Here is a 12,384-nt window from a genome sequence, read left to right as displayed (position 1 = left end):
ACACCTTGATGTCAAATAAAATAAATAAATGACACAAAGTTTAAATAAAGTAAAAATCAGCAAACAATGTGGAACCAATTAAATAAGAAACAAATGTTTTGCTAATAAACGTTCTACGTTTTTTATTTATTTGGTTATATATTATACATGTTTACTTAGGTATACAAAACTGGAAATAGGCTAAGTAAACATGTATAATATATAACCAAATAAATAAGAAACGTAGAACGTTTATTAGCAAAACGAGTAAGAAAGCTTGGAGGCACGGCATGTCAAATAAAATAAATAAATGACAGTTTAAATAAAGTAAAAATCAGCAAACCATGTGGAACCAATTAAATAAGAAACGAATTTTTAAAAAAACTTCCAAAATCACCTTAAACGGCAAAAGTCAACAGGCTTTTCAAAATCCAAAATATTGCCAAACAGGCGCTTTTGCATTTCGTTTCGAAACTAAATCATCCGCGATCGTCTTGTCTGTCTCACCCCACTCTTCTTGTCAGTCAGCTCGACTCACTCTCCTCACTGGATAAATGAAATCTGATCTGTGATGCGACTGTCGTTCAGCACGCTGCATTGAGCAGCCGCGTTCAGTTTTTAATTGTAGTGTCTGTTCTTTTACTGAACTAAATTATTTTTATTACTATAAAAAAAATCAAAACGACGGTGGGGGTCGGTGACGCAGTGGGCAAGTGACGTAACGGCTTAACACCGGTATCACCGTCAGCACCGTCTATCGCGGGCAAGCCTAGTTTTTAATAGCCTAATGGTGTTAATAAATAACATTGTTAACAAAAAGTTGTTTTTTTCTTCTTAGATGGCTAAATGGCCCTTGGAATTTTAGAAAGGGGTGAATTGTTTGTCTTCATAAAATGCTATGTAGGACACTGTTCTGTAGCTGTACAACCAATAGTTAGTAATACTAAAGCAGTTATTTCATTGAGGGTCCTTATGATTACACTGTATGTCTGATGGGCTAAATATGGTTAATATCTGAATGTAACTTTACATATAAATTCACAACAACATATATATCACTCAATCTCCTGTATATACGAAAACCTACAGTGAATATAATTAGGCTAAAGTAGATCATGTATCATTACATTGTCCATTTGATTTGAAAAATGTAAATCATTACACTGTCCATTTGAATTTTTTAATTCACTAATTTAATGTTTAATGTTAATAAATGTGTATTATTAATTTATCAAAAACACTAATTCAATTCAATTGTCTCCTGTAGGCTATGAATGTAGACCAACAGTGAATATCTACAGATATTTTAATCTGTAGTGCAGATCATTACAATGTCTATCTGATATCTTAATGTAACATTTATATTTAAAATATAATAATTAAAGAAACACTCAATTAGTCAATGTCTATGGACGGGGCGGTTATTAATGAGTAAGTTTTGAGTTTCGATTTAAAGGGATAGTTCACCCAAAAATGAAAATTTGATGTTTATCTGCTTACCCCCAGGGCATCCAAGATGTAGGTGACTTTGTTTCTTCAGTAGCAGTCTATCAGTCGTATAATGCATGGCAATGGTAACAAAATGGTAACAAAATCGTATAATGCATGGCAATGGTAACAAAATCTATGAGAGTAAAAAAAAACATGCACAGACAAATCCAAATTAAACCCTGCGGCTCGTGACGATACATTGATGTGTAAAGACACGAAACGATCACGCGCTCTGGCGTAGTTTACGCAAGCGCCGGAAGTGATCTCTCGCGCGTATACGTCACTCATTGTGTGCACAGTCATTGTAGGTACGACGGCTAATCAAAATGGTACTTACTTGCGCTTATCCGGATTGTTCAAACCGACTTAAAACTAAAAGATTACGTTCTCTCGCGCAAACTCATTCGGGAGTGGTGACGTTCCACGTATTTCCAACTTCTGAGCCTGCTCGCCTGAAGTTATGGTTGATTGCTCTTCGGCTGGATATCAACACACCCATTAACGTAAACTACGCCAGAGTGCGTACACACCTCACGCACCGGATGCCGTGCGCGCGCCCAAAGACAGTTGGACATAGTGGTGTATTAGAGGTAAAAAATTATCGTTTCGTGTCTTAGGACATCAATGTGTCATCACGAGCCGCAGGGTTTAATTTGGATTTGTCGGTGCATGTTTTTTTTACTCTCATAGATTTTGTGAAGAAACAACATTTTTGGGTGAACTATCCCTTTAATTATTTCGCCATATATCCTCCTCCCCCTACTGGACACATCAGGAACAACGGGCCTAAAACTGCCTCGGCCATTTATCTGCCTGCTCCAGGTCTGCAGCCTCCCCATATAGATCCTAACAACGTAATCCTTCTTTATTTTTAACATGTGTTTTACCTGTGTATGTGGCTTCTTTGAACCCGTAGGCAAGAGCGCCGGCTCCGATGAGCAGCTTCACACCCAGCCCAGCCCCTCGCGGGCCAGACCCCATCCTGCTGACAATCTGCCTCAGCTGCTGCAACAAATCCTGAGACAGACAAACACGTAAATTGAAACTTTTTGAGTACGTATTAAAATAGTAATTTAAATTATTTGAGTGACGTTGTCTGATATCGAGACAGCATATCTCATATTCTACATACTTGATCCTCCTACTAATACACAGGCACTGTGTTTAAAAAGACTAAGAATGAAAATGCAATGACACAGCAGTGGGAACTGTGTTCATATATACTTTAAAGCTGATCTCAAGCCAGATTTTTGGAGTAGCCTACAAAATTATATGAAAATAGCTCATTTTTTTAAAGGGCTCTTAAAAGATGTTATTAGTGATATTTGTGCAAGATGCCAGTAGCTTGCTGGAAAGTAATACAGTGAATAAATTAATCAATTCAAGTCAGGGGTGTAGCCAGTGGATGGGCCTGCGTCCACTATGATAAATAGTCCCCTCCAGTTTATTATACAAATATAATATTTGTTAAATAATTGTTGTTTAATCTATTTTAACACAATTACAAAACTATTAAAATATCTCAAATACAAAAATAAATAAAATGTGTTTTGCATAATTCTTAATGAGTTTGATTGACAGCTGTGTTAGGCAATTAGGTGTTATCTAGCCTGTCTCAGGCATAGATATGTATAGGTAGATGCCTCATTTGACAGCTCCAAACACGTAGATGTGTCCACCATCTTGCAATGGTCAACTTGACATCATTCACCCGAAATGCAACCACAAGTCTTCGGATGGAAGCTGCTCGTTTTATCGTTTGTTTCCTACTAGACTTGTGCCGGTATTCGGTAATGCGATATATCACGGTAATTAATATGCACGATATTGTTATCGTGGGCTCTTCTAAATACCGTGAATAATTATATATTACAAGTTATTCAGAATTTTGAATGCATTTTAAGAATACTTTTCCCATCAACTGGTCAAAATGCACAACAGCGCTGTATGCTGCGTGAAAGACGCGTGCGCACTCTTAACGTATACAAGCCCGAGAAGCACATGGCGGAACATGTGAGAGACGCTCTGGATGAAAGCGCACTTTCACTCTCTGACAGCAGATGGCGCTAAACTGCAGAAATAATAATAATAATAATAATTCATTTAAATGCAGCCGTTACCCCGGAAACCCTGTAAACAAAGCAGCTGCACTACTTCCTGTTTCTGAATCATGTTTAAATGATTTAAACAGCCATTCAGATTTGTGTATTTGCTATGATGTTCATCACAGCGCCAAATACTTAAATATTTAGACTTAATAGGCTATTTATTTTCAAACTTTTTTTTACATTTTAATCTGGACTACAACATGCCCTAGATATTGTTTGAAAGTGTTTTGATTCTTTATTGTTCGGTCACACTTTACATTAGGGCTTCATTAGTTAACATTAGTTAACATAAACTGCCAATGAAAAATTCTTCTGAACATTCATTAATCTTAGGTATTCCAATATTTAATAACAGGATGTTAAAATCGAGAGTTGCAATTGTGTTATTTAATGAGCTAACATGAACTAAGACTTGTATTTTTTAACTAAGATTAATAACTTCTGTAGCAAATGTAGCTATTGGTCATTGTGAATGTTAATGCATTAACTAAGGTTAACTAATGAGGTCTTATTGTAAAGTGATACCTATTGGTCTTTATAGTTCTTTTGCACTTTAATCTGTGTAAAACTTTTAACTTTATAGATTTTTCTGTATTGCTTTATTGCATTTAAATGGTCAGTTATTTTTGTTATAAGAAAAAAGTTATTAAACCTGCTATACCGTATTATGACAGCACTTTTTTAAAACTAAATTTCAATATCGTGATAATACCGTATACCGTGATAAAAGCATTAGCAATTAATCGCAACATGAAAATTTGATACCGGCATATCCCTATTTCCTACTGATGTGGAGACACTGGATTCGTACCATAAGGTAAACTCATATTACGATTAGGCTTATTCCATGTAAACACCACATTTACGGGCTTTACATGGTCAAGGTAAAAGTAAAACTTTAATTATGCATAGTGCTTAAAGCCACATTAAAATAAAATAGTTTGAAAGCTGAAAGATTGAGGATTTTCTAGAAGCAAGGATAAAATAACATTTTGTATAACCAACCACCCTAAAAAATTATAAGCTGAAATGTGGTACTTTATTAACTAAAATAAATGTAATCTTACCATATCCAAAACCTTGCTCACTCTGCTGTTATTTAATAGATTAAATGCACTAGAATTTTATTGAATACTATGTGGAGACACGTTTTTTAATTAAAATATTCATATTAATCAAGGATTTATTAACTCTTAAGGCACTTTATTTCAAAATGTACAGAAATACATGCTTTCATATGTGCTTAAATTTAATTTAGCCTAAATTTCATTTATTCACTACTTACTATTTATTATTAATGTTTCATTTCAGTTTTAGTTTGGCTCTAGTTTTGTAATTATTCCAGTTTTTATATGAAAAATAAAATTCATCCACAGAGTAAATCCTTTTCACTGAACATGTTTCTAAAAATATGTTTGAAATAGTTCGGAAGAATGGAGGTGGTGACGTTGAAGGCGAGCGACTGTGGTGTAGTTTGTTTATAGCCTAAGTTTAGCTTTTTAGTTCAGGTATTTAGGCTAAAAAATTCATAAAAGTTATATTATTTTGTGAATATTATCTTGATGGACAAAACGTATAAGTATCATGAACTATGGTTGAACACAGAGCTTATTTTTTGCGATAATCCAAAAGCCTATGGAAAAATCCTATTGGGTTTTTGTCGAGGGAACCAGTGTGATGCTAACAGCCGATTGGCCTACAAAGTGACGTCATAGTTCTACCACTCTATCGGCGGAAGTGAGAGACTGTAAGTTTTGAATGCTTATATCTTCTAAATGTGAATTTAGTTATTGTTTTTTTGCACACTAGCTTATAGATAACCTTAAGGCCCCGATATACTTCAAGCGAAATCGAAGAACGAACTGACGTGACTTAATTTCGAACAAAATTCAGGCAAACCGAAGTTCGTTTTGTGTTTATTTTGGGAGTTCGAAACGGCTTGCCAAAGCCAAACTTTCCGGAACAGTTTGTTCCGGCTGCAAAACACCTTCGTACTACCATTGGTCCGTGACGATTATGTCATAGGAGGAAACACCTTTGTACTACCATTGGTCCGTAACGATGACGTCATAGGAGGTGTGCGCTGAGGCTCCGCCTTCTTTCACGCGGAACTCTTCTCTGGGTACATTTCATCTGTCGAGTCCTTGGAGGTGAGATATCCGCACAGTGGAGAGCTGCTTTATAGTAGCAAATTAAGTTTTGCTTTTAATGAAATGAGACACTGACATTGTTTTTCATATTTAATACTGCTGAATGCTTTTAAGCAATATATTGAATAAAGTGCCATGTAAATACACGTGACGTGACTTCACGGGAATTTGCAGAGCTCGTGCAAGCATACCCATGTTGCTATGAACAGATGCTTTTTTTATTTAGAAATGCTTGCTGTTTTCTCCATTTTTGTTGTGTTTATTTTGTTACTGAGAGGAAAGCGCGCAGCACATATTTACATATTAATTTAAACGTTGCTTTCATCAGAGTGGGCGGCGTCGGGATGTTCGATAACAGTATACTGCTGCTCACGTATTTCGAACTTCGTTTTACCCCTAAACGAAGAACGAACTTAATTTTGAGTATATCGGGGCCTTAAGACTCACATATTCATACTAAAAAAACAAAAAACTTTGATTTCATGGGGACTTTAAATAACTAATTAACAAATAACAAAAATAACAAAAATCACGAACATGACATTTCTGAATAATTTTATATAATAGTAATAATTTAATAATTTATGCATTTAGCAGACGCTTTTATCCAAAGCGACTTACAGTGCATTCAGGTTATACATTTTTTACCAGTATGTTTTATGTGTATATTTTATACACTTCAATATTATCTAATATATTTATTAGACGAAATATGACGAAGAAATACAGTGCCTTGAATAGGCTATCTTTGTACATTTACTGAAGAATGATGAAATGAAAATGACATTTCTGAAATATTTTATACACTTCAATATTATCTAATATATTTGAGGAAGTATGATGATGAAATACAGTGCCTTTAATATGCTATCTTTCTACATTTACTGTGGAATGATGAAATTAAAATTAAAATATACAAATAACATTTTAAATGACTTCTGTTTCGGAATAAACAAAGCAGTATTTAAATTTTGTTCAAACTGCTACTCAGGTTTTGTATGTGGACAGCTTTGTAGCTACAGTTCTCTTGTATGTCGATGTTGTATGACTTAATGGTGCATTTAAGTCCTCCAGGGAAGTTCGTATTTACAAGTTGACAAGTTGTAATTACGACATCAGGTGCACTCAAGCAAAGACTATACAACCCTCTACATTGCGAGTAAATACAACGTTGATTAACTTTTTTTGATCCACTTCAAATGTTGACTACTATATGTGTGTGTATATATATATATATATATATCAGGTCTGGCGAGTAAACTAAAAAATTTACTAGCCAGTGGCGATTCAATTGCCAAGGTGTCCGTAGAGGGTTGCTATAGAATACCCAAGACATGCCACTCGTATAGTTTTGAATGGGGGAAAAATGCAACGCTCAATATGGCCGCTCTATCAAAGGAAGCCCCACCTTCTGAGTAAAAGAGCCAATCGCTAATTGGTAAAGTCATCGCGTCACTGCAGCTGCCGTTAGAAGCATAGATATGTATAGGTAGATGCCTCATTCCGACAGCTCCAAGCACGTAGACGCATCCGCCATCTTTAACGGTCAACTTAACGTCAAGTTGACCCTTCCAATATGGCGGATGGCTTGTGTATAGTGGCCCATAGAAACAGTCGCTAATGAGGCATCTACGTATACATACCTATGTTTAGAAGTCCCGGTTGCTATAGAAACAGTCAGCATTCTGGAGACGTGCGCTTAAGCGCATGCCATTGGCTGGTCTAGCCTGAAAATTAAGCTTTTTTTGACAACTATTTGAGCAAAAGAAACAACATTTATGAGACAGTTGTTGTCAGATATCATTGGTGATTTCAAATCTGAAATGTAATCGTAAGCTTGGCGAACAATTTTGGAGTATTTGATGTTTTCCCATTCAAAGAGATAGGAGCTGCACTTGCATGCCCGAGAGGCGTTTCAAAGATGGCAGCTGAGTGAAATGACTTGTCTTAAAGGGACTTTGATTCAAGTCACTTTGGTTGGAACAAGCTGGCGTTTTTACTTTTCTACATGAATTCCAACGATTTTTAAGCTCTACATCTAATCTACAAAATGATGAATAAAGAATGTGCATCATTGTGTTTTTGCTTTTTTCCCGTTTTTTTTTAATTAAATTTATGAAGGTGAAATTAACTGAATCATTACATATTCTATTATACAATAATAGAATATTTTGTATATGTAACTTATATAGTTTTATTGTACATGACAAAAAAAATCATTTGATTAATTTAAACAAATTTACTGTCAATACAGACGCTGCATATCTATAGTCTTTGGCTGCATCCAACATGTTTTCTAACTTTATAGTTCGAGTGGCCAATTGTAATTTGCAACAGTATTTAGGGATTGGGGCTGTTGTGAATGATTTTAGATTATGTTGACAATGGGATCGGAAAAAAGTTCGTGACGGAGACGTGGTAGTTTTACTATGCGTGTCTTCCACTGTGTTCTACGGTTTATTTTTCAATAGGATAAAAGAAAAGATTGAAATGACCTGGATATTGAGTCCGACTCCCCGCTCACTTTTGCCCAGGCCCGACCAAAAATACAATTCTGCCTAACGGTACGCCACTGATTCAAGTGTGCCAAAATGACCTCGTCTAGGATGCATGAGAGTCAACTTTAAAACACTGTTAACATTTCACAACACTGACACAAATTGTGATTTTGAAACTGTGAATGAACTATATAATAATAATCATATTTCGATGAAGATCACATACATAAAGTTACAAAAGGTTGCTTCATAGTGACATAATTAAACCTGGCAAAGCTAGCATACTAGCATAGCTTTCTTTAAAACATAAATAAACACATACTATTTAAATGCAAACTACTAGACGCCAGTTATTTACAATGCAGTTATTATCCGCAAACAAAATGTTTCTACACATTTCTAATACTTTCTTTAGATTATAATATATATTAACTAACTTACTCCGGGATCTTTACTCGTCATGTTGTCCTGCTCTCCGCTGTAAGACACCTGCGACAGCCTAACCACGTGGTGCCGCAAGTCCTGGCTTATCCCGCGGCACCATGGGAGTTGTAGTCTTCTGGTGAAGCTGTAGTGTAGCAGTGAAATGAACATCATTTAACCGCAAACATTTGTGTTTAAAAAACAAACAAACCTATGTTATATATATATTTTGGTCCCGTCAGAATATTCTCAGTCCCCCTTTCACTCATGAATGCATGGGCCCATGAGTAGTCATGAACATTGAGTCAAGTCTCTGTCCACAAACTTATTCAAAGTTTATTCTTACATCAGTCGATTATATAGATAAATGGGGTGGTGTCATGATTTATCCAATTAGAACGATACATTACACCATATAGGAATGTAAGGGGGACAACAAGTACATAAGGAATACATTTAGCAAACAAAGGGTTTTTCTTCCTGCTACACCTCTAGATCCAGACAGGTTGAACTGAACCCCCTTTCCAGTACCTTAACTCCCTTGTTGCGTCCCAATGTGCCTACTTATACTATGCCTTAGAAATCCTGGCCAGGACGCGTCCTGGGAAAATGGCACGTATGGTCACCTTATTTAATTACATGCCACTTGTGAAAACACATGAGAGTAACATGAATGTACCAGGAGGTGGCAGTAGAGAACACTAAATGTTAGACATGTGCAGTGAACAAAAATCTTCTTCTACATCGTACAGTGGAGTTTCCTTCTGTCTGTTAATCTGTGTTGAATCTTATGAAAACATCTCCAACCCTAAACCTGACCCAACTAATTAGATCAGGGATTTTCAAATCTGTCCTGGGGGCTCCCACATTTTGCATGTCTCCCTCATCCAACACACCTGGATAAACTCATTAGCTCGTTAGTAGAGACCATAAGATCTGAATTGGGTGTCAGTTAAGGGAGTCATGCAAAATTTGCAGTTTGAAAGGACAGTGCAGGACAGGTTTGAAATCTCTTGCTCACAAGCTTTGTGAAATTCATCTTGGAGAACATTTGTACTACAATTGTACAAAATACAAAACAACTACAGCTTGTTTATGTATAGGTGACATATTAGCCTCTTCTCGTGCTTTTTACATAGCATCATAGCTGAGTAAACAGTTTAATTGCTTGGAAATGCTGGAACATTTAAAGCTGCAGTCCGTAAGTGGTGAAAGTAACAAGGCTCATGCTCTAGACCCTACTGTAAACCGTAGTGACAGAGAATTCAATTGAATAGCACAAAAAAGTGGTGACAAGGTCATAGACCGAACCCATTGAATGGGGCAGAACATCAAACCGATGTTCTATGAATGTTCAGAATGCATTAGCTCACATTTGAATTCCACACAATTCAAATTCATGATGGATGGTGGCCTGTATCTCAACAATGAGACAAAGACTAAAATATGCAGCATTACGGAACCTGATGTGTCTTAAGACAGCTTGAATAAAATCCCTTTTTTATTTTCCATTGTTCCTTTGAAACTGGTTGAAAGAGAAATCCTTCTTTTCAGTATTTCTATGAAGAGTGGTGTGAGTGATAATGAATTTGTGTTTAGTGGGGAAATGTTAAAGTACATCAAGCCGACTGCAGCTTTAAGCAAATAAGACTTTTTTTTTTTTTTTTAAATCTTAATCCACAGTTGAAAATTAATTCCATCAATCATAGAGTCAGAAATAAGTATAATGCATTATGAAGCAAACCATTCTCATTTTTCCACAAAGTTCTTTTGATTTGTCATAGACCTATTCCTAATCATTCATGTTAACGCGACTTCCTATATCACTTTAAAAATGTATTTTTATTATAAAAAATCTTTTTGACATGACTGACTGACTGACTGACTGTCCTGCTCCTAATCCTGTATATACCGAATCTGTCACTTATCTCTGCTTGTCACAATGCAGATGGTGAATGTATGAATTTAACACCGTGCCAATGCAGGGCTGTAGCTGGGGTTTGTGGGGCCCCAGTGCAGGTTGTACCAGTGGGCCCTGTTTGAAATAGTTTAATTTGTATGTTCGTTCTATTTATTTATTTGTGCTATTTACACAATGTTTAAGTTTTTTTCACGTTTGTCAATAAACCTGCTTACCCTTAACTACCTGTTGTCTCCGGCTTGATCTGTGACACAGATAACTTTGATAGGTATGTAATGGATTACAATCAACCAAAAATTCAGACAGCTGTTAGTATGACTATGTACACAACTATCAATAATTTGTTGACCTATTAACAAAGCAATGCTTAATTTTGTTTAGTCTGTGGTGTAAAAAGGTCGCATTAGCAATTAAAGAAAAAACACTTAAGCAAAACTTGGTCAGGTCAAAGTGTCTGAATAATTTTGTCCCAATTTTTTTTTTTTAAATCAATTTGACTGGTAGTCCATTGTATGAAGAATTTTTGGGTATAATATGTCAGTTTACTTTATTTTGCTATACTCACTTACATAAATGAACTAGTGTCCTGCACCCACTAAAAAATATCAAATAAAGTGAGTCAAATAAAAAGAGCCAATAAGGTCAACTAGCACTTCAAATGATATCATGTCAGTGTGATTTTATAGTTCCATAAGGGTCAATGTGAAATTTTTTTTTTTCAGGTAACAATGTGAAAAATGTGCCTCGTGGTACAATTTAAATATAAAAAAAAAATTATTCAAACAAAAAATATTTTTGTGACTACATAAACTTGATTACATGATGTTGTAATCAAGAACTTAATCATGAAAGTAATTTTTTGGAAAAGATCATGTAGTAATAGCTCTTTAGGTTTTTAACAGATCCAAAATACATTGCACAGTAGTTAGTTCCAAGCTCCAATTTGAACAGCAGTGGGACTGTCACTGTTTTTGTGTTCCAGACAGACTTTCGGTCTGTGCATTAGTGGTGGGGATTTTCAAAGTCTCTTTCTGTGGGATACATAGTTTGGGTAGAAGGTAGTGACTGTCTTTATGAGTGAGTCATTGAATTATTCACTCAACAGATTTGTTCAACACAATGACTCATTCAGAAAGAAAAAAATGCGCTGCACACATCTGAATATTTGGGTTGAACTGTTCTGGAACAGTGTTGTAAATACAACTTAACCACTGATTTATAGTCTTCTTTTGGAAGGCCAAACAAAGTATTTTCGCTTTCGCAACGAAACACACAGCATCTTCACAACATGGCGGCGGTGGTGGCAGCAACAATAAAGTTACGCCTTCTTTCGTTGCGTGAACATTTGGGCGGCGTTATACAAATCTTCCCACATCGTGACGTAGACATGTGGGGGCGTGTTTAAACGAGGCGTTTTAGGAGGGCGTGGACCAGTCTTAACTTTTATTAAGAATATCTCTTTGGCTTTGAGACTTTGGTCTTTGCAACTTTCGGGATCTTATCTATTCACAAACAGCTTGTAACACTCCTCCTGCACCCACTAAAAAATATCAAATAAAGTGAGTCAAATAAAAAGAGCCAATAAGGTCAACTAGCACTTCAAATGATATCATGTCAGTGTGATTTTATAGTTCCATAAGGGTCAATGTGAATTTTTTTTTTTTCAGGTAACAATGTGAAAAATGTGCCTCGTGGTACAATTTAAATATAAAAAAAAAATTATTCAAACAAAAAATATTTTTGTGACTACATAAACTTGATTACATGATGTTGTAATCAAGAACTTAATCATGAAAGTAATTTTTTGGAAAAGA

The 12,384-nt window shown here is 35.6% G+C and overlaps 1 protein-coding gene across 2 annotated transcripts in view; it reads right to left on the bottom strand.

Annotated features, from left to right (window-relative positions):
- Positions 1-8,764, bottom strand: part of LOC107728406 (prohibitin-2-like) — a 15,720-nt gene extending 6,956 nt beyond the window's left edge. The window contains exons 1-2 of one of the 2 annotated variants that reach the window (XM_016538565.1): positions 8,668-8,764; positions 2,358-2,487 (exon numbers count right to left, since the gene is read on the bottom strand). In XM_016538565.1, the coding sequence (XP_016394051.1) occupies positions 2,358-2,487; positions 8,668-8,688 (151 nt within the window). In that variant the 5' untranslated portion in view covers positions 8,689-8,764. Of the gene's footprint in view, positions 1-2,357; positions 2,488-8,667 lie in introns of those variants that run through there. The other variant, XM_016538566.1, reaches the window with a different exon arrangement.
- Positions 8,765-12,384: the final 3,620 nt, after the last annotated feature.

This window comes from Sinocyclocheilus rhinocerous, unplaced genomic scaffold, assembly GCF_001515625.1.
Source record: "Sinocyclocheilus rhinocerous isolate Xijiao unplaced genomic scaffold, SAMN03320098_v1.1 scaffold2382, whole genome shotgun sequence".
NCBI lineage: Eukaryota > Metazoa > Chordata > Actinopteri > Cypriniformes > Cyprinidae > Sinocyclocheilus > Sinocyclocheilus rhinocerous.
Note: the sequence above shows the minus strand (reverse complement) of the source record. Positions and strands in the feature narration are given on the sequence as shown.